At 42.6% G+C, this 27,626-nt stretch overlaps 1 protein-coding gene across 1 annotated transcript in view; it reads left to right on the top strand.

Moving 5' to 3' along the window:
* Positions 1-27,626, top strand: part of ABCA4 (ATP binding cassette subfamily A member 4) — a 165,086-nt gene that overhangs the window by 16,110 nt on the left and 121,350 nt on the right. Inside the window, exons 5-10 of the mRNA XM_054979825.1 lie at positions 5,541-5,668; positions 14,269-14,466; positions 19,125-19,214; positions 21,676-21,916; positions 26,166-26,305; positions 26,812-26,928. Coding sequence (XP_054835800.1) covers positions 5,541-5,668; positions 14,269-14,466; positions 19,125-19,214; positions 21,676-21,916; positions 26,166-26,305; positions 26,812-26,928 — 914 coding nt within the window. The remainder of the gene's footprint in view (positions 1-5,540; positions 5,669-14,268; positions 14,467-19,124; positions 19,215-21,675; positions 21,917-26,165; positions 26,306-26,811; positions 26,929-27,626) is intronic.

Raw genomic sequence — 27,626 nt, 5'->3', positions numbered from 1 at the left:
TATTCAGTGTCTGCCTCAGAGCTGTGCAAAGTGACTCAGCTTAAACTCAGCTCCAGATTATATAAACTACCCTAGAGCAATGACCTGCAGCAATGCCTCTCCTAGTTTACCATGTAGATTTTGTGGGTCAATTGCTCATCAGTGGGGCAGCTGTCCCTATAGGGTGATGGGGTGATGTCTATAGAAACTGGGAACTATCAAGCCATTCAACACACCAATCATCTATGATCACTGTTCGGTACTATAAAGGTGGCAATGGTGTGTCGTGCACCAGCCATAACACACAGATTTCATGCATTCACAAGTTGTAAGTCAGAAGTGGTGCCAGTCTTTGTGACAAAATGAAGTACTTCTTCACACAGTGCACAGCTCACTGCCACAGGCTGTGGTGATGGCTGCCATCTTGGAAGGCTTTAAAAGGGGAGTTGACAAATTCATGGAGAAGGGGTTTTTCTAGAAGTCATGATGGATGGGAGGATGTTGTTGCTCTCATCTTGCTTGTGGGCTTCCTAGACACAGCTGCTTGGCCACTATGTGAACAGACTGCTGGACTAGACGGGCCTTTGATCTGATCCAGCATGGCTCTTCTTATGTTCTTATGTAAAATACATAAGATACCATCATAAAAGCTACCAATAAAAATGTTAATGCATCAACAAAAAAGTCCTGTTGCCCACCAAACAAACTGTCAACCCACCATTCATTCCCCACTTTTTCTCCTGCAGGGATCCAAAGTGATTTAGAACAGAAAAAATAGTACATAAGTAAAGCTGTAAACAACAAACAACCAGGGCTTTTTTTCAGGGGAACATAGGGGAATAGAGTTCCGGCACCTCTTGAAAATACACGGCAATAGTGCTTGAAAATAATATGATTTCAAAGAATCCCATGTGTTTCTTCTTCATTTCCCTCTTGAGAGTTCCACCACCTCTTTTCCCAGAAAAAAACCCTGCAAACAACAATTACATCTTGGGCCAGGCCCGATCTCATTGGCTGGCTCATCTGAAGATACAGACTTCTGCCCAAAGTCTCACACTTCTGTCTTCACCGAAGCTCAGCGCCGGATCTAGGGTTGCCCACGCCCGGGGCAACCCTTGGCCGGCCACCATGCACGCGTGCGTGCAGTGTGCGCACACTCCACACGCTGCATGATGATGTCACTTCGGTGACATCATCACGCAGGGCAGAACAGAGGCAGCGTGCGGGGCTGGGAAGCCACCCGCCCCATTCGCCTCCCCGCAGGCGAATGGCGCGGGCAGCCTCGCAGCCCCTTGCGCTGCTTTTGCCTGCCCCGCAGGACAGGGGGCGGCTGGCTTGCTGGGCACCCCCTGCCCTCCAGGGCAGGCAAAAGGCAGCGCGGCCCCCCATGCTGCTTTCGCCTGCCCCGCAGGACAGGGGGTGGCTGGCTTGCCATGCACCCCCTGCCCTGCAGGGCAGGCAAAAGCAGCGCGGGGGGCTGCGAGGCTGCCCGCGGCATTTGCCTCCCCGCAGGACAGGGGGCGGCTGGCTTGCCGCGCACTCCCTGCCCTGCAGGGCAGGCAAAAGGCAGCGCAGCCACCCGCGCCATTCGCCTGCCCCACAGGACAGTGGGCAGGCGGCTGCCCCCTGTCCTGCGGGGCAGGTGAATGGTGCGGGCGGCCCTGCAGCCCCCCGCGCTGCCTTTTGCTTGCCCTGCAGGACAGGGGGTGCACGGCAAGCCGGCCGCCCCCTGTCCTGCGGGGCAGGCGAAAGGCAGCGCGGGGGGCTGCGAGGCTGCCTGCGCTGCTGCCTGAGCCCTCTGGCAGCTGGCAGCTGCTCCCAGCACCCCCTCCCTGGTGGCGCTGGAGGCAGACTACCACCCCTGTCCCCTCTCGATCCGGCCCTGCCCAAGCTTTATGGGGTACCGTACCTGAAACAGGAAGGGAAGAGCTAATCTTCAGTAAGATATTAAATAGCTGCAGAAGATGTTCCTCCCACTCCTTTCCTCTCTACTCTGTAATTGGTAAAGGTGCTGCAAATGAAAGATGCCTTACCCCCTCCCCCCAAATGTTAAAGTATGGATGAGAGCAGTCTTTAGTAACTCCACAGTTTCAGTACCAGGGAGATTATTCCACTTTCCCCACAGAAACACTTCGTGACCTCGTGTTACACACCGTTAAGCGTAACTGTTACGCACTGTTAAGCACTGTTATCTATGTAATTGTATCTAATGTACTGAGACATTTAAATTTGTATTTATATATTTTTCTAAAATAAAATTACTACAGAGTAATAGGTAATACATAATTGACGATCCAGTCAGGTGAAATAATATGGGTGTGTGTAATGATTTCAAATATGTGTATGTGTCTTTAAATGTTTGGTGTGGTACAGATGAAGAATGGGGATGAAAAAGAGGGATGAATGAGTGAGATTATTGGTTGATGACTGAGAGTGCGGGTGAAGTGAACTGCTGTTTCAGTTACTGAGTGGAGAAAAAAGTCAGTCTGGGGAAAGCGGGCAAGTTGTGTGCAGCCTGAGCGTGTTTAAACATTTCTGAGAGAAATATTGAATCTGGTTTTAGCAGGCAAACTGTGTGCAGCCTGAGCAAGTCTAAGCATTTCTGAGAGAAATATTGGGACTGGGCAAAGCAGGCAACCTGTGTGGAAGCCTGAAAGGATTCTTGTTCTCGTTCAATTAGGCAAGCTATGAGCAAGTCTGTGAATTTCTGAGAGAAATATAACCTGTGTGGAAATCTGAACTCTGTGTGTCTGAGAGCAGAACCACAAGTGACAAAAGGCACAGATTGGACACTTGTCTGCTTCCCTCAAGTTTTGATGGGAAATGTAGGCAACTTGGCGGAATGTTGGACAAGTGACAGTTGAAAAGTCCATTGGACAGCAGTCAGAGAGCGAAGCTGCGAGACCAGGATGCCTACATTTCCCATCAAAACTTGAGGGAAGCAGACAAGTGTCCAATCTGTGCCTTTTGTCACTTGTGGTTCTGCTCTGAGAGAAACCCATTCATTCTATCTAAAGCAGGCAAACTGTGTGTGCCCCTGAGAAAAAAATCTGTGTGTGTTTGAGAGGCTGGATAATATTTGTCAGAGATGCTTTAGGCTGATCCTGCACTGGGCAGGGGGTTGGCTAGATGGTCTGTATGGCCCCTCCCAACTTTATGATTCTATGATTCTATGAGTGAGAAATTGCTATCTGAAGTAGGCAGACTGTGTGTGCAGCCTGAGAAAGTTTATGAAGATCTAAGTGACTGTGCCTAAGTAAAGTAATTTTAAGAACAGATAACACTTTTTGAAACCATCAAGCTTAAGAAATAATATGAAACTGATACGCTTCTTGTAAAAATAAAAGTTTATTTTGTTTTTTTCATCCCAGAGTTATTCCTATATCCCATTCCTATCCTCAGGGCCACATAGTTCCACAAAGAAGTCTGACGCTTGAGCACGTTATTAAAGGGGAGATTTAAATTATTTTGGAATATAATTCCTGGTGGCAGCAATCTACCCAGAGGGGGCAAGAAGAAAAAGGTTAAAGGCAAAATCTAACTAAGGACAGAAAGGGGGTCGTAACAAGTGGTGTTAGTGGTGGGATATCAAACATCCTGAGGAGGAGAAAATATTTTAAGTGGGATAGAATATCCTGGAAGGAAGGAACATTCTGAGAGAAAACCGTTCTGAGGGGACAGATAGCCAAGGAAACAGAGTGTTCCATCAAATTCTATGAGGAAAATAGAATTGATACAAAGGAAAGAGACACAGAGAAAGTAGCAGGATTTATAAGAGAGAACATAATCTGGTGAAGTTTATTAAAATTGTAGAAAGAAATACAATTAAAAGAGAAAAATAGCAGAATTTCTGGGGATGAAAAAGGAGACTCTGATTCAGAAGTGCAAAGAGTTAAATTTATCTCATGAGGGGACAAGTGTAGAAAAACTGAGAGTTATATTGATACAAAGGAGCGTGGAGCCTAGTAGAACTGCAGAGGAGAGAGACCTTGAGGGAATGTATAACCCCAGTCCAGAATATTTAGAATTTCTGAGGTTCCCATGGTGGAAATGGCAGCCTTAGAGGGTAGACCCTATAGCATTACATCCTTGCTAAACTCCCTCCCTGCCCATCCCAGGCTCTCCCGCTGCCCCAATATCCAGGCACTCCTCAACCCAGCGCTGGCAATCTTACTGCCATGGCTGTTTGACACATACAAGTTATCGCCTGATGTTGCAGTTACCAAGAGATTAACATGAATGTGTGAATATACTTTGATCAATATTTGTATGGGGTGGGGTGAGGGGAATGACCTCTTCTGCTTTGTCTAATGAGAGAGCAGGTGCAACATTCTGCATAAACTCTGAAAGATTTTCAGGGATCAGCCACAGGAAAACCCTAACATAATTAGGCCACAGCAGGTAATCCAGTGTGTGTGTGGGTCATTCCAAAGCATACTTAGCATAATGATTAATCCAGTCCTGGTCATGAGAAACTAATTGGGGGAATTCAGGACTCTCTAAAAGACAGCATCTAGAGTGATTGCTTGTAACTGTCTTTGAGAAGTGAACTGAAGAAATAGGTTCTCAAACAATTTCTCTTTGGATGGTGGGTGAAAACTCCCCCCTCCCTCCGTAGGCTTTGAAATTTACAGTTCCAGGGCCACACTCCAGGCCTTTGGAACTTACTCTCTGTTCCTTGAAATCCCAAGTCTTCGTTTTATGAGCTAGCCAACTCTATTCATCATTCAGAAAAATAAACAAGTGTGGTCTAAATGCCAAGCATCTTGTGTAATGTGCAATAGAACTGTCAGTTCACATTCAAGTGCTTTTTAAAAAAAAACTCAACTGCTGTTTACTGTTAAATGAATGTGTTAACCTGTTTGAAACCAATGTTGCTCAAATATCCCTCCTTTCTAGCAGAATCTAATCCTCTAGCCCCTTTCCAACCTACCGTCAACCATCTCTTCTATAGAAGAGTGTGAGGCAATTCCTGAATGCAGGCATTTGTACACATTTTCTGCTGTAGGCAAAGACCTATATATGGGCTGAGGCATTAATCCAATGCTAACATTAGGAAGAAGGAGCACACACAAGACATCTCTTACCCAGAGTTAATAATGAGAGGGAGAGGTATGAGGCCTTACTGAATTGTGGCCAAGTGCTTTCCCCCCAGAGAGTGCTGCCCTGCAATTTTAAAACAGCTGTTTAAGGCAAAGCAGCCAGTGTAATGTATGCAGGGGAATACTGCACCTTCATTGCTTCCTCCACCATTTGTGTTTCTCCTATGTACATCCCCAGTCTTCTTGGCAGCCAAATTAATTTCCATCCATTTACCATATTCTTCACTTTTTAGCTTTTTTTTTTTTAGTGTTCAAAGCATGTAGCATTATTTCATACTCCTGTGAGGCAAGCCAGTATTATTATACCCATGTGACAGAAGGTGTGGAGTAAGGACTAAGGGTCAGAGAATAACTGCTTGCTGAAAGCTGCCAAGAGAATATTTGGTTCTAGCTCACTATCTTAATTTCACTGCTACACCAACTGCTGATGGCTTTCTTGTCATTTCTGTCTTTATCCAGGAAGAGGGATACGAATCCAGGATATCTTAAAAGATGGAGAGACCCTAAGTAAGTTTCTGCTTGATGATTTGGGCCTTTCTGATATGGTGGTTTACCAGCTGATTAATGCACAAGTGCGACCTGAACAGGTGGGTTGATGAAATGTTGCAGCAAACTCTGTACACATTCATACAGATTACCAATTGTCTTAAATTAAAATGATAGAAAATACTAGCTTACATCCTAGCTGCCAGAAACAATTAACTGTTCATTTGTAAAGCAATGTATAGGTCCAGCTGCACCAACAGTAGCAGCTGAGTATTGATTAGATATCATAAAGCCTTCTCAAACGTAAGCTGAAAAAATTTGCTAAGGCACTGCCACAGGGCACAGTTTCCCAACTAGGGTTGAACAGAACCCTGGGTTTCTGTAGGACATCATTAGGGGTTCTGTGAGAAATCATGGAATAAATGAATAAAAATTTTAAAATACGTCAAAATTCCAAACATCTAAATTCAACAAGAGTTTAACAGTTCTGCAAAAATAAACAAACCCAAATATTACACTGAAAGTAAACTTTACATTAACTTGGCATGTAAACTTTATTTTGATGTATAAATCAAGTTTACTTTGATTTGATATCTGGAAAAAAATGAGATAATACAAGAAAGATGGAAAAATATTTCACTTTTTTCTTATAAGGTAAGGTGACATACACACACGCAATCTTTACAAATAAATATTATAGTAGTAATTAAATTGTGCTCTCCATTATCAACTTTTTCTCGTCTGCAAATGTGTTCATAGTCAGGGGTTCCTTCATGAAAAAAGGCTAGGAAACACTGCCGAAGAGGTTTCTGCTGGAAGTGAGTTCCCACATCATGGTAAGGCCATGCTTCTTGCTCTCGCTGTCTGCAACTGCGTAAAAGGCTGTACATGGAGCAAGGCCTCCCCTGAAGCCTCAGATGGTGAAGAGAGACGTGGAATTTCCTAATAGATGCAGAATCCAAGTCACTTTAGGGACAGCGTGACATCTCACTACATGGGTTCCCTCAGAAATGAAACTGTCTAGCTGTGGATGATATTATACTTGTGGAGGATTCTTTGGTGTCTATAGAACCTCTTTGTCCTTAGTTGACATCCCAAGAGCTTCATTTCAATCTACAGATCAATACAGACATACTGTTAATGCTAACCATGGATTGTTGCTTCAGTGTTGGTAAAAAAAAAATCCTACTGTGCAATGAAAACCATGGTTTAGTTTGACGCCCTTCTTACTGAGGGTGTTTACAGGAGATAATCAGTGAAATCCTTGCAAACAGAAAGGCTGGCTAGGTGGCAGAGTTGCCCTAACCATGAATTCATGCAAACCATAGTGTGCAAACCAAACAATGGCTTCACATTTTGGTTTGCAGTCAGTCCTTAAGCAAGCATTCAGATGTAACATTTGCCATGATTAAGAAAATAAACCATTCTTATGACAGGCAGTACAGGGTCTAAGTTATTTATTTGCCGTTCTACTTAGCCTACAAGAAGAAAAACGGCTTGTACCTTTAACAGAGGCTTGAAGTGTGGGAATGGCTAACTGAAGACATCATGGCATGGAACTAAATAACATTACATTGTAAATAATATTGCATTAAACCTCTGTTAAAGGGACAGGTTGTTTTTCTCCAGGCAGCAGGCAACCCTAGCAGGATAACAAACCTGCCTGCAAGGCAAATTTCACTGAAATCTGGTCCTGGCATGGGGCTCCCTTTGTAGCTGGGCATGCATCATTTTGTCTCAATAGAGGTGGGAATGCCATGCAAGAAGAAGGGTTAGATTCACCACTTTTTATGTCTTTCAGACAAAGATGCAAAGGGCATTGTATGGGCATTGTCAGCAGCAGACATTGCAAGACAGGTCTCCTGTCTTGTGGTCTTACCAAAGAATACAGTTCTTCAATGGAAACAGCAATCCAAATTATAAAAAAACACTCAGATGATTTGCCTGTGACTCAGTCCTGCCAGGCTGTCCTTGCCCCCTTCTGTCCTTGTGGCTGGGGAGCTGGAAGAGGAATGCTGCTCTTATGAATGGGGTCTGCTGAATCAGATCTCTGGAACTAAAGCCTTTCTGACTGTGAGCACAGGAAGAAGAAGGGAATAACTCAGGCTGGAGAGCACAATCCCCCCCCCCCTGCATTGCTATATAATGCTCAAATGTGGGAAATGTGTGTGGCTATTTGTGGCCAGCAGGAGATGGAATTAATGAGCTTGCTTTTCAGTCCTTTGGGGTTTTGCAAATCGTAGGTGGCTTGTATGATCATGGATGGATTGTTCAGCTGATTGGGTTCTGACTGGGGCTGTAGGAAGCTCTCTGGCAGCTCTTTGAATTGAACAGAAGAATGCCCCCCCTCCCCAATCAGGGGAAAGAAAAAGTTCTCCACAGCTCGTAAACTAGCAACTTTAGCAGTGCAGCTTTCCCAATAAAATAAAAGTATTTGCATCCTCTTTCTGTCTCCAAATGTCCAGTCTTGCTCGATTAGGCCACCGTACAGAAAGGACAAGGTGTTCATGGAAACCATAGGACTCCTCTATATTCCTTCAGTAGGTGTTGAAAACTGTTCAGCTGCCAGTGTGTAGAATGCCAAGGCAGTTTTGACATGCTGCTAAAGAAACCTTGGGAGTCCTCTTTAGAACTTTGTGTGGGTCATGTGTACTTTTACTTGCGCTGTTTACTTAAATTTGGTGCTCTTTCGGGTAAGAACTAAATGATTTTCATTATCTAAACAGTGGAGGGAAGAAGAGAAATCTCAGTCATACAGAAGAAATATTTCAAGGCGAATTTTATCCCACATCCCACTCACTTGTCAAAGTGGCCATCTTGTTGCTGTGTGCACACTATCTGCGTCTCCTCTGGCCCTATATGGACAACCCATCTGTGTGTTCACTGAACATGTGAGGCCACCATGCTGGCCACACACTCTGTGTGGGTTTGTCTGCATGGTGTGAACACATGGAAGAAGTGACCCTTCCCCATGATCAGTGTGACATTTGGACAGGTGATTTGTATGGGGCTACTAGAAGCTACAGTAAACACATGTACAGTTCATGTACAGTGTATAATTCTTGTGTTACATTCAACGCATTTACAGCTGAACATGTGATTTAAATCTCACATTTATCCAGGTACTGGTTCCTGTTTCCATTTGTAAGTGCATGTGCATTCTCTGTTTCTTCCAAACAGATGTACATACATGCAGGAAGTACATAGTGCATTCACTGCAACATGTGAACAGGGCCGATGTGGTTCTTAGGGTGGGTTAATCTACACAGTCTGCATATCATGAGGTAAAACTGTTTCTGAATTACATCACATTAGTTTGTAGATTGGTGGGTTTACATGTTCAAATTTTCCCTCATGGAAATAAAATGACTACACATAGAAAATAAGTGTGTCAAAGAGAGAGGCAGTTAAGAAACCTCCTCCCTGACATCTTGTTTATTATATGCAGTGTGTTTCTATTAAAAGGAGTATTCAATTCCTCACCCTCATTCTGAAGCCCAGGAATAGTTTGCCCTGTTATCTGCAGTTTAATGTTTAGGGTTAACCTCACTTGGAAGATCTGTGATTAGGATCCACCACTTTTTTAAAAAGCCTATAAGCAATCATGGAGAGGAAGGAACTTGAGTCAGATTACGGCCGTGTTGACCCTTCCCTCTGTCCCATTTTCTAGATAAGAAACACCGCTTCTCCTCAGCTGCTATTTGCCTCATGTGGAAAAACATTAAGGTATTACATGGAGCATGATAGCAGTTCCATAGAAGGTATGGCAGTATTGATGTGCACCAGCACTGGATCTCACTCCCACCTAGGTTTGCCAGGTCTCCCCAGCACCCAGGTGGGAGGCTTGAGGCCTGACACCTAAATTTCCTTTTCCCCTTCACGCATGCATGAAGTGATGTCATTGTGCAGGCTGCAGGCCGCCTTGAAATTGCTCCTGCACCCCGCAGGGGGTGGTTTGGGCCTGAACTGGGCCTGATTCCGGCTGATTCTGCCCAGATTGGGCCACTGCGGAGCGTGAGAGTGCTGCTGCGCTCTGCAGCAGCCCAATTCAGGCCTAATCCATATCTGAACGCCCAGAGGCACATTCCCTCACCTTTCCCCCCTGCTGGCCAGGTAAGCGGGGGCGGGGGATGGAGGGTGGGAGTGGTGGATCTCCCGCCCCCAGTGGGGGACTGACAACCCTACTCCTACCTCTGTTTTTAAAAGGCTCAAAAGATCTGAACTCTTGTAGGATACATTTAGTTTGAATCTCAAACTGGTTCAGTATATGTTGGGGTATCACGGGGGAATGCATCTGTTTTGGGGAAACATCTCATTGCAGATAACATCCTCTAACCCATCACTTCAAAGAGTGCACAAACTGTTTGCTATATATACAAGAATGTCATTACTGTAACACCATAGGATACTCTGCCCTTGTTAGTCATATATCCTGTTTCCACCTGTTCTGAAGACAGAAAGTAAAGAGGATGCCAGTCACAGAAAGACCCACCCCCCATCCACAAGCATGTGAATTTTGCAAAAAGCTGGACACAGCTGAAGTGCTGACCTCACAGTACCCTGGGAGTACAGGAAATGACCCACACATGAAAGCCAACACTAATCTAGAGGCCAGCTAACTGAGAAACTATTTTGTTCCTCATCTCAAAAGTTCTAGGTGAACAATGGCATGCTGATAAAATTACTGGAATTTATTTCTCAACTGCTGCTTTCAGGTTCCACAAAAGATAACAAGCAATTGACTCATAGCAAGGAAGATTGGTTAAAGCCAGAAACACAAGAAAAACGAAAGAGAGACTTTTTTGCGTTTGCTGACCCCTCAATCTTTAGGGTAGGGTTGCCATCTCTGGGGTGGAAATTCCTGGAGATTTGGTGGTGGAGCTTAGGGAGGGTGGGGTTTGGGGAGGGAAGCTCAGCAGGGAAGTGATTCCATCCTCCAGAGTAGCCATTTCCTCCAGGTGAACTGATCTCTGTAGTCTGGAGATCAGATGTAATTCTGGGAGATCTCCAAACTCCATCTGGAGGTCGGCAACCTTACTTAAGGGGCATTCCCTAAGCTGAGGTTCTGTTTATCAAGGTTCCCCATGAAAACTGTGCTTCACAGACCAGTGATTAACTACAGTAAGCCTTGTTTAGATCCTATTTTCAATGCTCTAATAGAAGATTTTCTGACATCCTTAGCTGGAAGTTTTGAAACCGACTCATAATAGATTATTTAGATGTTAATGCCATTAATCTTTATGCTCAAGCCATCTCAAATGAGTCAGGTCTGTCCACAAAAGGACAATTGCTGGAGTTTCAAATAAGCATTAAAGGCTGTGTGACCCCTGCATTGGGGGGAAAAACGTAAAATGCTGAGCAAAGAAAAGCTGAATTCTATGAGCTTGATCAATAATTGAAATTCAGCATATTTGCATTGTTAAACAATGTAGCATAATTTATTCTGCAGTGTTTACTGTGTCATACAATCTGTTTTGATTTTAGTCGCCATAAAGAGCTATGCAATGCAGGCTGAAACCCTCTCCCACAAACTGTTAAAAATCTATTTTGGACTTTCTTCTGAGTTTCTGAAGTCATTGTCTTTCAAGTATATCTGTGCAACCATAATGATTACAAACTTGAGATGAATTAGGAGATTTTCAGGAAGTTGTTCTATGTGGCTAATATCACATTCTCTCATCTGTCTTTGTGTCTGTGGAATTATGGCCTCTATGCAGGAGTGTAATTGTTCCTTGCAGTGTTGTGAGTATACTATATCTGAGTGGATCCCTTGTGTTATATTGACATATTTCTTATTTATCATTTCCATATTCACATTTGATATGCTGTGCGCGTGGGTGTGTATATTTTATATTTTTATCTCATTTATCACCTCACTAAATAGACCAGTGAATCTGAGTCAAAGTAAGATCTCACAACACATTGCAAAGATAACATTATTTGGGAAAAACACCCAGGAAAACTTCCCTTCTATTCTCCAGCCACTGCACTGATGCTCTATAGCCCCTACTACTCAAACAATTCTTGTGAAAGTAACAATAATAATTGCAGTTGTGCTGCAACTAATTGTGTTTACTATCCAGGACATATTCCCAGATATGTCTTCACTGCCATCAAAATTAGCACCAGAGAAAGTTGAGAATAGATGTGAACCATTTCTGGGTAGTGTTGCCAACTTGCGTGGAGAAAAATGTCCTCAAGGTAAAAGACATTTTTCTCCCAGGCAGTCTGTGACCATATTTCTGAGTACTGCTAGCAATGTTTAAAGTTATTACTGTTATGTTCTTGGAAACAGCGGACACAACTGGAGACATCTCAGTGCCCAGCAAGGAATTCTTGGAAGGCAAAACCCAGAATTGTGCAATCAAATTAAAACAAAAACTCTTTGGGTCTGGCTTATTCCTGAGCCCTTGCTGATGAAGTCAGTTTGCTGTAAAACTGCCATAAAGTACCATGCTGAATAATGCAGTGCAAAACCCATGTCTCAGATGTTAGGGAGATGTGCAAAATACATGTTGTCTGATACCATTCGATTTCCCATATCTCTCATACGTCTTCATCTCCTCTTCAAATGTTCTGTCTGAATGTACTTTGAGTTTCTGCTGTATACCCAAAGCTAGTATGAAGCTGAACTTCTTCCTGGCCTGAAATCTCCCAGCCTCTGAACAAAATAACATCACATAATTTAACATTATCTTAGTGATCATTGATATATTATGACCTTTGCCAACTTTTCAGACCTTGGCCATTTCCACACTACTCACCTTCAATTGGAACAGCGCGAAAAAAACACATAAGATAGTGTTTTCTCACGCGAGTTTTGTGCGACATCGCCCTTGTCCAGGGTATTCTGGGAATGTCTTGTTATCCTAGATTTTGTCATTGCAATTACAGTCCTGCCATTAAGGCTAAAGGAACTTTTATCTAGTGGTGTAGACAGAAAAGTTCCTTAATACCACTTTCTGATAGCATACATGTTTTGATTTCACCAAGGACCCCAAGGTCAGACATTGGAGATGAACCATGCATGGGACTTAGTATGAGTTCATATAATTCAATGAATTCTTATTTGATTTTCAATCCAAATGAAGTATGTTACTGTTAGAGGACCCTTATCTCTCTGGTGCAGAGGAGTTAGCCGTGTTAGTCTGTGGTAGCAAAATCAAAAAGAGTCCAGTAGCACCTTTAAGACTAACCAATTTTATTGTAGCATAAGCTTTCGAGAATCAAGTTCTCTTCGTCAGATGCATGATGCATCTCTGTCTTATCTCTCTGTCTCCATCTGATAACTTTGAGACATTTGTGCATATGGACCTTGTTTTTTTAACCACTTCTGTTCATGATGCAACTTAGCTAATTTTTAACCTTATGCTAGGCAATGTATGGATACATTTATGTGTACTTGACTATTAATTAATACATGTAGACAAACAACACTTTTTCCTATCTCTCCAGTTTTGATGACAGTCCTTCAAGGATTTTCATTACCCCATTACTTTTATCTTCCAATTTTTGTCCTTTTGTTCTAAAATGATGATCTATGGTTGACAAAAAAATCTGGGTTGATTAAGATCTAATATGCCATTCACATTCAGTTTTTGATTAGGGTAGCTCAAGGAGAAATTCATTTGATAGGTAACTGTGGTTCCACTAGGGTTGCCAGGCCCCCTCAACCTCCGGGTGGGGGATAGGGGCCTAGCACTTGCCTTGGGGGAGAGGGGGTGCGTGCACCCCCATAGGCGTGATGATGTCACTTCAAAAGTGACATCATCGCGCAGCCCCTGGGAGCACGTCCAGGCTCTGCAGGGGCTCAAAATGGGCCCGATCCGCGCTGAAACAGGCCCGTTTTTGAGGCGCTGCAGAGCGCTTCTATGCTCTGCAGCGCCTGAAAATGAGCCCGTTCTGCCACAGATCGGGCCCGTTTTGAGGCGCTCCTGTGCTCCGAAGCGCCTCAAAATGTGCCCAGTTCACACCCAAACAGGCGTGTTTGGGGGCTCTGCAGAGCGCAGGAGCTATCATGCGCTCTGCAGCGCCCAAAAACAAGCCCATTTTGCCATGGATTGGGCCTGTTTTCAGGCACTGCGGAGCGTAGGAGCACTCCTGTGCTCTGCAGCAGTCCCAATCAGGGCCAAAACGGGCCCAATCCTGGTGGCTGCTGCACACAGGAGCACGCAGTGCCGCAGGGTAGCCCGCAGGGAAGGTGCACCCTCCCCACCGGTTAGGTAAGTGGGGGCGGGGCGGGGGGCGGGGTGGGGGATCCCCTGCTCCCACTGGGGGTCTGGGATCCCTAGGTTCCAATTGTAATTTGATTTCTTATTGCAGCCATTTTGAGTCTCTCGTAAGGAAGATGACAAAAAAAGAGTAGTAAGAAAATGGAGGGTAATAAATCCTTGTGGTTTAGATTTCGTCCTCCAAACAAGTCTACTGGAGGAGGGGATTTTCAATGATGACATCAGAGGACAGCTATCTAACTTCAGACAGAAATGATAGACAGGCTCCTGTCGGTGGACTTCCTATAGGAAATAGAATGTTGGAACAGCTGGGTCTTTAGTCTGATTCATTAGGGCTCTTTTATGCTTCATATGACTGTTGCCTTTATTATTCCATTAATAAGGTAATTTTTAGCAGGATCATGACCAGTTCTAATCTGTTACTGAGAACAAACATTGATCAAAAGGTGTGATTTGTGTTTTGGCTATAGTTTGCCTTTGGAGTCCCAGACTTGACGTTGAAAGATATCGCCTGCAGCCAGACTCTACTGGATCGCTTTATAATATTCAGCAGTTCTAGGGGCTTTCAAAAAGTACACGAGGAAATGTGTGCCCTTTCCCAGCACAGATTACAAAGGGTGGAAGACTCTTTATATGCAAACATAGACTTCTTTAAGCTTTTCCATTTGGTGAGTATCAGCAAATTTTTCTTACAGGTTTTGTTCTCAAAAGATCTTCTTTGCAGTGACTGGCACATTGATCAAGTTTCCACAGTTTTACATTAATTTCACTACCTTTGTTCTGGGTCTAGTTCAAGGTTCTGATAATTATTTTTAAGCCCTAAACACCACTGGATCAAGGGTTGCCAACTCTGAATTGGGAAATTCGTGAAGATTTGGGGGTGGAGCTTGGGGAGGACAGGGTTTGGGGTGGGGCAGAACCTTAGCAGGGTATAATGCCGTACAGCCCACCCTCCAAAACCATTATTTTCTCCAGGAGAACTGACCTCTGTAACCTGGACATCTGTTGTAGTTCTGGGAGAACTCCAGGCCCTGGATCAAGGTATCTGAAGAACCTAGTTCACCTAAGTGAACTTGCCCATACTTAAGATCTACTGGTAAAGCCCTTCTCTGCATAGCTGTGTTAGGTGAAGCAAGGCATATGGGAGAGGACTTTAGCTACGGTCTTCAGTCCCTGAAGTTCCCAGCACTCTTACTGTTGATAGGGTTGCCAATTCCAGCTTGGGAAATTCCTGGAGCTAGGCGGGTGAGGCCTGGGGAGGGTGGAGTTTGGAGAAGGGAGCTCAGCATGCATGTGATACCATAGAGCTTGCTCTCCAAAGCTGCCATTTCCTCTAGGGGAACTGATCTCTGTAGTCTGGAAGTCAGTTGTCATTTTGAGGTTGATAAACCTAACTGTTGACCCATCTGGAAGCTGATGAGGAAGACAGGGGTTTTTTTCCTAGAGGACCTTTGAAGGTCGAACCCAGTATGATGATCTTCTTGCCAAGCACTTTTTATTACGATTTTTAAAAAAATCCTAATTATTGAAAGTTATTGTCTTTGAAGTCTTTTTGGTGGCTTGTTTGGATTTAATTGCTGTTTCATGCTGGTTTTATATGAGGCTTGTATAGTTCTTTTTAGCCTACAATTGATGTTTGTTGCTTTTCATATGTAGTTTTACTTTGCATTTTAATGTTTTAAATTTGTATTGAGAAATAACACCAGCCATGGGGGAAAAACTTACATCACTTCCTGTTTGTAGCCAAGGTATGAGCATTATGGCAGCCACTGCACTGATACCAAGGCCCACCTGCTTTATAAGAAAGAGGCAGCAGATGCCCCTTCTTCCTCATGAGGAGTTCATTCAAGGTGCTAGACCAGCAGCTGCTGCCACAGTTTCTCATCACTAAGGTTGTCGAGCATCCTGCTGTGGCAAGAGGCCTCTTGCTAGTAACCTGTATTGACCACTACAATAAAAATAAAGAAAAATATTGCTTCCACATGCACCATGATGTCAGTTCTGGAGAAAACCTTTCAGGTCGCTCTAGGAATAGCTGGAAACAATATGGTAAAACTACCTGCCATTGTGTCTATTTTTTCCCCAGAAGTGATATCATGGTGTATGCGACACTTCCCATATCTCCTCCTCAAAAGGAAGAATCGCCAGCAGCCCCCTTCATTAAGGAGGAGCTTGGACTTGCCCCTGGGCAGCTCTCCATAGTAGTATCCCATCGAGAATTGTCCCAGTCAATTGAAGGGCCAGTCCATTCCTGATAGTATTCTTTGATCCTATCTCTCCCACCATAAAATATGGAAACTCCTCTGTTCTTCTAAATCTAGAGCTGTGCTTCAGGTTTCTCTTCATTTTCCCTCCCTCCCAACATGCCTTATTCTGGTAAGATGTCAATATGTTTATTATAGGGTGTTTTGAAACCAGTTACAGTTCCAAGTTAGAATTTTGTGCATATTGGATCTGAGTGTTTGAACTATTATTTTTCATAATGGGCTTAAAATAAAAGCTATAAAAGAGTGGTGTGGTTTTAATATTACATTCCTGGGGAGGAATGAAAAAATAGGGGTAAAGACAGTTAGGCCTGCTATAGTGTAAAAACGAGCAAGAGCATTTGTTGGGGGAGGGGGGATATTGGAATACTTCTTACTTCTCTGTAAAGGTCATGCACTTACTCTTTCCACACATGCCAGACTGTAGTTGATGGCTAACTTACCTTCACACACCCCAAATCTAAGAAGACTGGTGAGTACCGTAGCTGTGAAAGCTAGTTAAGGGGAGCAGGGATAGATTAAGACAGTAGCCCATAGCACTACCATATTTTAACCAATTATGTAAACCTTGAGATTTAGTGATTTTTTTAAGAAAAGAAATCTCAAAATTGGAGGCACTAACCTGTAGCTTACTTAGCATTTTATAAATCCACCTCAGAGGAAGAGTTTTTAAAGATTGGTGAGAGCTGAGCATTTTTTAAACATACTAGTGAAGAAGGCAGAGGATAAAGCAAAGCTGAAGATGAAACACAGGGAAGGAATGAGCGAGGTGCATATAGAACAAAGCATTGATAATGCTTTGGGGTCGAGGTGGAGAAAAGAAAAACCAAATTGGAATAAGAAACGGGTGGGGGTACATGGAAATTCACATTCTTGGGAAATAATGTAAGACCTTTGGCAGTGAAAGAGGAGTGAAGGGGAGGATTTGGGGTCAGAATATAAAAGAAATGGCTGATGAGCTAAACTGTAAAATCTGTAAGAAGTATAGTACAGTTTTGTCTGACAAGGCAAAGAGTGCAGCTGAGAAAAGAAAGATTGGCTTTATAATCGTTAAAGTCAGCACATTCTTTAGATTTCCTCCAGAAATATTCCACAGCCTTGTACCAGGGGCGGAAAAACGTGGGCAGAAAGGGCAAGTAGAATGGGAGGAGAGCAGAGAAAGGGTGTTCACGAAAGAGATTTGTACACTTTAGCCAGCTTATATATTTATGTTGGATGTCATTCTGTGTTACAAAACTTTTCAGGTGAGGAAAAGGACTAACCGTCTCACAGTCCCTGTTTTTTCATACCTTCAGAGAAACACCAACAAAAATTTGGGGTTGTTTGGTCTGCAGGCAGTTCTGTTCACTGTACATGACGGATAATAAATACCAGTCTGTGCTTCCTATAAAGCTGTCAGTTTGTCAGTATTATGGCAAGCCTGTGAGTTTTCTGCACATTGGAAGCTTGTATCTGATTTCACAGCTGTCGGGAAGGAATTATGCCTTGAGCTGTATGGTTGGTTCCACCAGAAGCTTTTAAACCTGCAATCTGACAGAGGGCTGCTTCATTTTACAACTTGGCCCAAGGATATGAAATCTAAACTCAGAGGATCCCTGCTAAGCAACAGAAGGCAAGCCAGAGAATAGACCAGCCAAACAAAAACAAAAACTTTCTGGAGTAAAAGTTACTCCATCCTGTGTCCAAATGAACAATTGTTGCAGTATGTCAGGAAATACATTTTTCCAGGCCCAGCACAGTTTCCATTCAGCATAATTCTGGAACTGATTTCCTGTCTTTGCTACTGCTGCAGTTGAGGGAAAAGGGTGTTTTTAGAGTTACTGTGATGACGTTCCCCACAAATACTGGTGGCCCCCAGAACGGGCTCATACTTTACCTGCCTCCATAGCTAAGGCTGGCTGTATATGCTATCTCCCAGTTAATTAATTTAGAATCCTGCTACCAGAGGAGTCCCGTCTCACAGTCACATGGGACATCATAGTCAGCTTTTCAGTCCGTTTTTTTAAATAGAGGCCCTCCTTGAATAATTTTTTTCTTTAAAAAAAAGGGCATGGAAAAATCATATGAGCAGATTGGCTGTAAGCATGGAGCTATCAGCTCAAAGAATTCTTGCTCTACACAGCAGCAATGCAGTGTGGAGTTTTTACTGTATCAATGCAGTGGGGAATTTTTTTACTGTTACCAACTACAGCTTTTACAGTACTCCTTTTTTTCTCTTTAGCACCTGACAACCCGCTATATAACCCTGAAAAGGGCTTGTTTGTTTGAAAGGAAATCTGGGAAACTACGGATATGGGAAGATAAAAGAACAGATTATACAACAGTCAGTCTGTGCTTCTTGAAAACATTGCAGCGATTTGGAGAAACCAGCATAGATTTGTCAGGAATAACTCTGCCAGACTAATCTTATTATGTTGTTTTGATTGAGTTACTAGCCTAGTTGATCACAGGTAGGGTTGCCAACTCTGGGTGGGGAAACAGTGATTTTAAAGCCCCCCTCCATCAGCCCATATTCATTTTATCAAGAACTTCTGTCCGTCTCCCCCCACCCTTCACCTCAGGCCACTAGCATACCTCAGAGAATCCTGAGCAATGGCAGTAGTAGAAATGCTGGTGGAATAGCAAGTGTGTGGGTGTGTTTGAAAGCTACTTAAGAATTCTTACAATGAGTATTCCTGTTTGCAAATCATTGTGCATGTATGTACTTGTGCTGGGAAGCAACGATTAGTAAGAATTTAATGATCTTTGAAGGGGCCCTCAGGGCATATTCTCTCTGGCTCAAGCAATACTTTCACCCAACTTATGGCTCAGCTTGGAGCTCCTTGGATGCTTTTATCTTCCTCTAACCAAGCTCAAGAAGATCTTTCTGATCTCCACTCCATTGCTACACCCCAACTACTTTTGCCATCACCATCTTCTTCCAGTTTTCATCCCCAGCCTTGGCTGAGATAACGAAGCCCAACAAGTGACTTCAGAACACAGTGTGTAGCACTTTCTGAATCTTAAAAGATTAACTAGGTTCCAACTGTGTCTCAACAGCCTTCACTTTTTTTCACTGACAGCTTCCCACTGTTTTAGACATTAACGCACCAGGTGTTGATCTGCGCTTGTGGAGTCGAATACTTTCTAATGTGTCTCAAGCAGTGCGACAGGTAAGTGTCTAGTAGTGAGTTGGGCACAACTGAAGCTCAAATTAAATGTTGTTCAGAGCTCCGTGATTCTGGCTTCTGCAGATTTTTTTTTAAACACAAAGTAGTCTGGGGCAGGCTGTGTTTACGCAGAAAGGCGGGAAAAAGAGAGGCCTATTAATTCTTCCTTCTGTCATTTTCAGTTCAAAATAGATCTCAGCAAATCTATCTCCCTGTTGGTGAAAAATCAGCTTGGGGAGGGTGATTTTGAAATGTAAAGGAACGATAAGAAAGAGATGCACAGCATTTCTGCGCTTACGTGCCCAGAGATATAGGCTGCTCAAGGACTGATTCAAGCTTTAAAAACACAGAGGAAAGAGTAAAGGAACTCTGCAGTATAGTTGGCGTTCTTGATGTGAATTATCTACAGTCCTTTCATATACATATTTACTTGGAAGTAAATCTCACTAACTTCAATGTATAAGACGTCAGGCCTTATGTGTCTTGCTGGAGTGCTGCTACTTATTTAATTAGCTTACTTTTAAGCTACCTTTCCAATTTATCATCGCACAAGGCAATTACAATAAAACATAACACATATAACACATAACCTAACAATGCTTTTCTAAAGAGGCATGGAAGGCTTGGAGTGTAGTGCCAACTTTACCTCCAGGGGATGGGAATTCCATAATCCAGAGGCAGCAGCTAGAAAAGCCCTCTTGCCTGTACCAGTAAATCTGACCTCAGCAATCACTGCTTCCCACAGTAGAGGACCATTCTTGATCGTTATGCCCAGACGACTTGATATGAGTGGAAGTGGTCCTTCAAGAACTCAGAGTCTAAGCTGTTTAGGGATTTCAAGGTCAATACCAACACCTTAAATTGGGCCTGGAAACAAATTGGAAGCCAGTGTAGCCAACTCAGCTTTACATTATAGTGGTGGTTGTCAGTAAGGACCGTTGCCAACCATGCTTTAGAACAATTGAAGTTTCAAAACTATCTTCAAGAGCAGCACCACACAGAATGCAGTACAATGATCTGTATGTCACCAAGGTATGTATAACTAGGGAAAACTAGTTTTGCTACAGCTGGCAGAATGGGCTGCCAGGGTAACTTCAGACACCTGAAGGACAGCACATAATCCAAAATTACTTTCAGCCTATGAGCCTGGTCCTTCAGTGGGAGTGTAATGCCATCAAAAACAGATGAAACACCCACTTTTTATTTTACCACATCCAAGCACTACTTCAACACGGCAACTGGTTCCCTGAATTTTGCTGGAAAGAAGAGAGAAAGCTTTCAGCATACTAACACCACTGTGCTCCAAATCTCTAAATGTTCTCTCCTTTCTGTAGATATTATATAAAAACCTTTCTGTAGATATTATAAAAAGCATGAGGGATAAGATTGAACCCTATGGTATCCCATAAAGGCATATACCAATGACCGTAGGCTCAACCAAAAATCTCCCAATACCATTTTCCAGAACCTGCCCTACAACTACCCCATTCAAACTCATCTTTGCCAGTTGGCCCAGAAGGATACCATGCTTGATGGTATCAAAGGCAGCCAGGAGGTCCAGGGGCACACTCCCCCTGTTGCTTGATGAGCGTAGATAATCTAACAGAGTGACCAAAACAGTTTCTGCTCTATAACCATGCCTGCCTGAATCCAGTTCAAAAAGGATTGAACTACTGCATTGTATGAAAGAGCCAGTGAGGTGCAGTGGTTAGAGTGTTGGACTAGGGCCTGGAGATCTTGGTTCAAAGCCTTGCACAGCAGCAAACCTCACCAGGGGCTTTTTAAGTGATTCTAAGGCCCTGGCAAAAGCTCAGCATGGGCTGCCAGAATCACTGCCAACCCCAGCAGGTCTCTTCCTTCCAGGGCCATACCAAGGGTGGCCTTTGCCTCACCCTGTGTGAGGTGGGTGTGACTGTGTTAGAAGAAGGGACTGGCGATGTCTCTTGCTCAGGCCTTCATGACTGCCAGCAGAGAAGGAGGAAGGCAACAACCATAGATAGATAGATAGGTAGGTAGGTAGGTAGGTAGATAGAGAGATAGAGAGATAGATAGGCTGCTATCAGTCTCCTTCCTGCCAGGAGAACTTCCTTCCTTCCCTTTTCTCCTCTTCCTCTCTCCTAGGAGTGACATCATCAAGCAGGCCCCAGGTGCACTCCTGGGGCTGCTGCGATGACATCACTCCGTCCTGAGAGTGATGTCATCGTGCTGCGCTGGGAGGGAAGAAGTAACTCAAGGCAAGTGCCAGGTCCCTCTCCTCCTGATGGGAGAATAAGGGGACCTGGCAACCCTACTCACAGGGTGGTTGTTATAAGGATAAAATGGAGAAGGGGAGAGTGATGTAAGTTGCTTTGGGTCCCCATTGAGAAGAAAGGCAATCTATAAATTAAGTACACGATAAATAAATTCACGTGTGTCCTTCCATCTTCAGTATATCTACTCATAAATTTGTTTTGTTTCACTACAGCTAATACGTAGGCCAAGCGTTCAGGATCTTTTATCTGTTCTGCGACCACTTCTGCAGAATAGCGAGCCAGGATCCTTATGGCAATTGAGGAGTATTTTATCTGACCTTCTCTGTGGCTATCCAGAGGGAGGCGGCTCCAGAATAGTCTCTCTTAACTGGTACGAAGATAATAATTACAAAGCCTTCCTTGGGGTTGACTCTGCAAAGAAGGAATCCATTTACATTTATGATAACACAACCAGTAAGTATCTCATCAGCCTGTGACTCTTCATTAGATCTATAGGATTGGGTAAAGATTGATCAGGCTACTGTTTACATAATTAGCCATTTTAGGCACTCAGCTTAAACAATTTCATCTGTGGCATGCCATAGGGCAGCTGGAGCTATTAGGGCAAGAATCTGGTACAATGTACACCTTCCCTTGCAAATCAAGGTTGTCATAGCTGTCATTTAAGATTGACCTGCTGGGTTCCAGCTCTAATATCTTGACTCTGAGGTTGACAAGTAACAGGAAGACTCATATTAAAACAGTGATGGATACTCTGTCCATTATGGAAACAACTTTGTAAATTTCCTTATTGGTAATTTTATTGAAGTAAGATTTTTTTTTTAAATTCCTTCTTTAAAAAGTCGACTTCTGTTTATTGTAAACATTGTGTGTGTATTCAGTACAAATCTCAAATACATTTGCTAAGTATTATATGGCAGAATATTCCATGGCCTAATTTATTGTTTTAATTTATAGATCAATTTAAATTGAATGTTTATAGTTTTACTCAGGACCACTTTACATATTACTGAAACATTGGGTGCTCCCTCTTCCTCTATTATGGTTCACTCATATATTTTCTACCATCATATGTTCATTTGTTTTTCATGTCGTTTTGTACATGATAATGCCTTTCCAATATTCTGAGGAAAGTGGTCGACCTGGAATGAACACCTAGGAAGCAAATCCTAAGCAGGTCTACTTAGAAATAAGTTCCTTGTTATTCAGTGGGGCTACTCTCTGGAACGTGTAGCCCTAAGGAGACATGACTTCTCTTCAACATTTGAAATACCTTGAAGTGACATTTTACTCTGATGTTTAGACAGGATTGGGAAAAGGGTGGTGGTGGGGAACCATCCACCAAAAGAGGGAACCCAAGAAGGTTGAGAGAAACAACCAAAATAAAGTAAATGGTGGTGGTGGAGAGTGCCGTAAAGTCATAGCTGACTTACAGAAACCCCTAGCGGCGTTTTCAAGGCAAGAGACTAACAGAGGTGGCTTGCCATTGCCTGCCCCTGTAACCCTGGTCTTCGTTGGAGTCTCCCATACAATTACTAACCAAGGTTGACTCTGCTTAGCTTCTGAGATCTGACGAGATCAGGCTTGCCTGGTCTATCCAGATCAGGGCTAAAATAAGTGGTAAGAACAATCTAAAAATTAAACACCCTGTACAAAAATATTTAATCAATGACAAGCAATAAAATGGTGTGATCAGCTGTTTATCTGAGTGATTCAAGGCCGCAAAGTGTTTAGCAAACAGAGCTTGCAATTTCTTCAGTCTGATGCAGCTTCATATGCGTGTTTTCCCTGGTCTTGTCATATCTATATACATCAAATTGTAAATTGTACAGCATAGAAATAACACCTTTACAATTACAATTCACAGATGGTCTAATGTAGTAACTTGTGGTTTTCAATGAATCCTGAAACATACTTGTTTTAAGGCAGAAACAATACACTGTGCATTGACTGCATGGAAAATCGCCCTTTGGAATTCCCTTCCAATTTCTCCAAGGGTTATCTTGAGTCTGCTTCTAACTAACATATCTTTAAGGTTCCTGGCCTGCTTAAAGGTAAATAATGGTAAATAACACCTGGGAACTCCGGATAAAAGATGCCAGTGTATTTCTAATATTTCCCTTATACTAGCATATGTGCAGTCAAATGTCAAAGGAATTACCATTCTGTGTTGTTTTTTTATTGCTTGTTGTGTTAATATTTTTTGCTTTCAAAAAAGCCTTTTTAAAAAACCTTCCTAGCCTATATCTTTCACCTGTCCCATTACTGTGTTAGCTTGCTTATAAAAGTCAAAGTCATGGCTACAATTTCTTCTTATCCTAAATATTTTACAATAATGCAAATTCTTTTTCAGGTGATAAGGGTAGAGGCTATCCCAAGCCAAAAAGGAATTAACATCTGTAGATTTTCTAAAAACATCAGTGACCCTTTCCTCCTTTCTTATCAGTACATCAAGGAAATTGGCTATAGATTTATCAAAGATAATAATATTGTGTCAAAACTGTCCAAACTGTACAAGGAGTTCTTCAGAGTCTTTCTATATGATAAAAATATCATCCAGATGTCTGTCATAAAGAATGATGCAAATTGCTAGAAATATTATACCCCCCCCCACTCTCAAAAAGCCTTTTGACCTAAATGTGTTTATGGTGATGATTATATAATAGTGCCTGGTTATTTAAAAGATATTTTTACATATCCCAAAGTGTATGTGTACATTTTGTTCAACAATTTAATTACACAATTGGAATGTACTAATGAGGAACTGCAGTGATACTTTTCTGACAGGATGAACAGAATGATTGTCCATTCTAATATTTGGCACAGCTGATAAGGAAATACCTAAAACCCCAAGATGTGTTTTTTTTTACATTTGATCACAGCATAACAATAATTGGCAATAATTTTTGACTAAAGTTTTTCTTTTTTTGCTCAAGAATTCTGTTCAGATGGATTTTCCATATGGATTTGATAGCTTAAGTGGCTGCCAAATTAATTGGATCTTCTGCACACCATGATCAGAGGATATTTCAATTTTCCTTTTTGCATTTGATATATGTTCACAACTTTAAACCTAGATTTGGATTATTATATCCTAACCTAAGACTCTTGAGCTCCAAGGAGTTTGAGAACTGCAAACAATATCAGCCCCATCACGAGGCAGAACATAGTGCAAGGGCTCAGGGTCTTAAGTACTTCTAAAGTGTAGCAAACAAATTGTCAACTTAAGTTGTTATGGTGGAGAGGGTATCGTTTAGGTTTATTTGCCCAAGCCAGTCATACCTCACTCTTTGGTTTGCAGAGAGCCATATTTACAATTACTGTAAACAAAAAAGCAACGTGACTACAGTATGACCTATGTACCATCCCACCAATTATACATATATAATAATATATCTTATAACTATAACCTTCACTGCATTCACATAATTTTCTGGGCCCTTTACATCTGTTCCAAACATGAGATCTGCAGTTCACCCTGATGGCAGATATTTCAAGGTGGGGACTATCTACCAGCAGTAAGCCTCACTTGGCAATTGTCTTGTCTACTTTCTTGGAATGCGGGGCAGGAGCATTGCCACACTGAAGAATGGTGCTTGAAAGAGCCGCAGGTGTCATGTCAAAGAGCCGCATGTTGTTCCTGAGCTGCGGAGTATCACTGTCCTTGGCCTTGAATTACTCGTCTGCCTGCTATGTCTCCAAAAAGGTTGCTTGTGTATGGGGTTCCGGATGCAAGAGGATTCCAGTGCAATCACTGTTGTGCCTAAACTTTTGCATAGGCCCAGTGGGGTGGGGGTGGGGAGGAGTGAGGAGGCAGCAGCAAGCAGTGCAAGAAAACACGAGCGGAGGCTTTTTGCAAGAGACAGAGGGAGCATGCCCCCCACCGCTCTTCCTCCAACGGAGAATTGCATGGATCAGCTGTTCTTTGTAAGACTACACTACCCAGGGAACCTTGCAGGATCTGACATGTGCCCGGGCATCTCATGTAGTTTCCCTCAGAGAGGGAAACAGCCAGATGGCAAGAATGTATTCTCTGCCTCATGAGGCAGGAAGATCGGAATGACTCCAGGATATGGGCTCTCCTCAGGACAGATAACTTCTCAGTACAAAGAGAAGAAGCTGTCTCATTCTTACATCTTGTTCTTGATTTGAGAGTAGAAACCCTGAAGGACTAAGCTTTACCTACGAACTCCATCTTATTCTCATGGCCAGAAACAATGCAGAGAAAACCCAAATTAAGATAATGCTGAATTTTAAACTACTGCGACTTCAAGTAAACCTAGCCTATCCTATTTAAACATTATGTAGGATAAGTTCTAAATGCAAGGAAAAGGAACTGCATGTTTTCACCTTTTCTTTGTACCCTTGAATGCTTGAACTGTGCCTGAATGCTTGAATTGACCACGTGTGTTCTTTTTATTCATTTATTAAACTTGCTTATATTTTTGAAATGCACCATGCCTATTTGCTCTTGTTATCTGAAGAGTGGTAATGGGGAGTGGCAGCAAGTGCAAATCAAAAACTGTATGATGCTGTTCTTTTAATTATGGGGTTGGCATTAATCTGTTCAGTTTCTGGTAGCAGCAGTTTTATATGTATTAATATGGAAAAATATTGAATCTGCACAATGTTATGAACAATGAAACTGGGCCAGGGTTGTATAATGTATGTCCTGCTTTCTCTTCCTTTCCTGACCCCACAGCACCTTTTTGTAATGCAATGATACAAAACTTGGAATCCAACCCTGTCACCAAAATTGCTTGGAATGCTGTGAAACCCTTACTGATGGGGAAAATCCTCTACACTCCTGATTCGCCTGCTGTGCAGGAGATACTGAAGAATGTAAGGGATATTCTATCTTTTTCCAGCAGCCTGTACATACTATCTTTAAGCTCTCTGCAAGAGAGATCCTCTGCACAAGCAAGAACCAAGCAATATCTTACCCAGGACTCTTCTCCTTTGCTTTGGTGGTTGCCATGAAAAAAGTAGGCACAGAATCTGAAGCTGCTTGGTGCCCTTGATAGGAGGGAGAGGTGGACCCAGCAACTTGAGTCAGGTTATTGATGCCCAAAATTCAGAGATTAAAATGAGTGGTTTCAGCTGATACATCAGAACTATGTTAATTTCCAACAGTTGAGTTGGTAAGATGTAGAGCTGAAGCAAACTTCAACCCACTTTTTAAATATATATAAATAAGATATATAGAGAGAGAGACAGAGAGAGAGAGAGAGAGAGAGAGAGAGAGAGAGAGTATCCTCCATTTGTGCTATCATAACACTTTGATCTATGATCATGAACATTTAACATATGCACATGCTCTTCCCTTCTCTCTCCTGAATCTGATCCAGGCAAATTCCACATTTGAAGAACTTGAGCGCCTCAGATTGATCACTAAAGCCTGGAAAGAAGTAGGATCTCAGGTGTGGAACTTCTTTCAGGGCAGCGTGCAAATGAACATGATTCGGGTATGTAGAGATGCCTATTTGAGTATGCTTTTTAGTATGGGAAGTCAAGGATGAATGAAAATGCAATGTTGGAATAAGAATAAATCTGAGGGTCCTCAAGAACACAAAAAGTACCTTGCAGGATCAGATGAAGGCCATTTCCACACACGTTGAATGATGCACTTTCAATGCACTTTAGCAATCCTTTGGAAGTGGGTTTTTTGTTCCACACATGGAAAAGCAGTTCCAAATGTTCACTAAAGAGTATTGAAAGTGGATTATCCAACGTTTGTGGAAGCAGCCGAAGGCACTCATGTAGTCCAATAATCTGTTTCCAACCAAGGCCAGCAAGAGACCTCTGGAAATGTAAGGCTCAACTACAGCGTACCATTTCTTTCATTTCTATTTTAATCTCTCCCCCCTCCTCTGCAAATTTAGCTGCCAAGACTGCTTCATCAAGGAGGGAGAATGGTGAGGGGCTGAGAGGAAGAGCTTTAATCCTTTCCTCTAACGAATTTTCTTGCTGGGACCCCTTCTGCTTTTAATAAAGTAATCCTTAAGGCTGCATTTGCAAAAGAAAAACATGTTTAGTAAACACAGAAGAAATTGTAATTTTATATAATATGTCTTGAATCTCAGTAAGAAAGATAGTTTACAAATAAAATAAATAAAGGTTTGGAAGCATGTATATGTCAGATAACATGCAAGTCAGGGGGCGT

Source organism: Eublepharis macularius, chromosome 5 (assembly GCF_028583425.1).
Source record: "Eublepharis macularius isolate TG4126 chromosome 5, MPM_Emac_v1.0, whole genome shotgun sequence".
Taxonomy (NCBI): domain Eukaryota; kingdom Metazoa; phylum Chordata; class Lepidosauria; order Squamata; family Eublepharidae; genus Eublepharis; species Eublepharis macularius.
The sequence above is the reverse complement of the archived record's forward strand: the minus strand, read 5'-3'. Positions and strand labels throughout refer to the sequence as shown.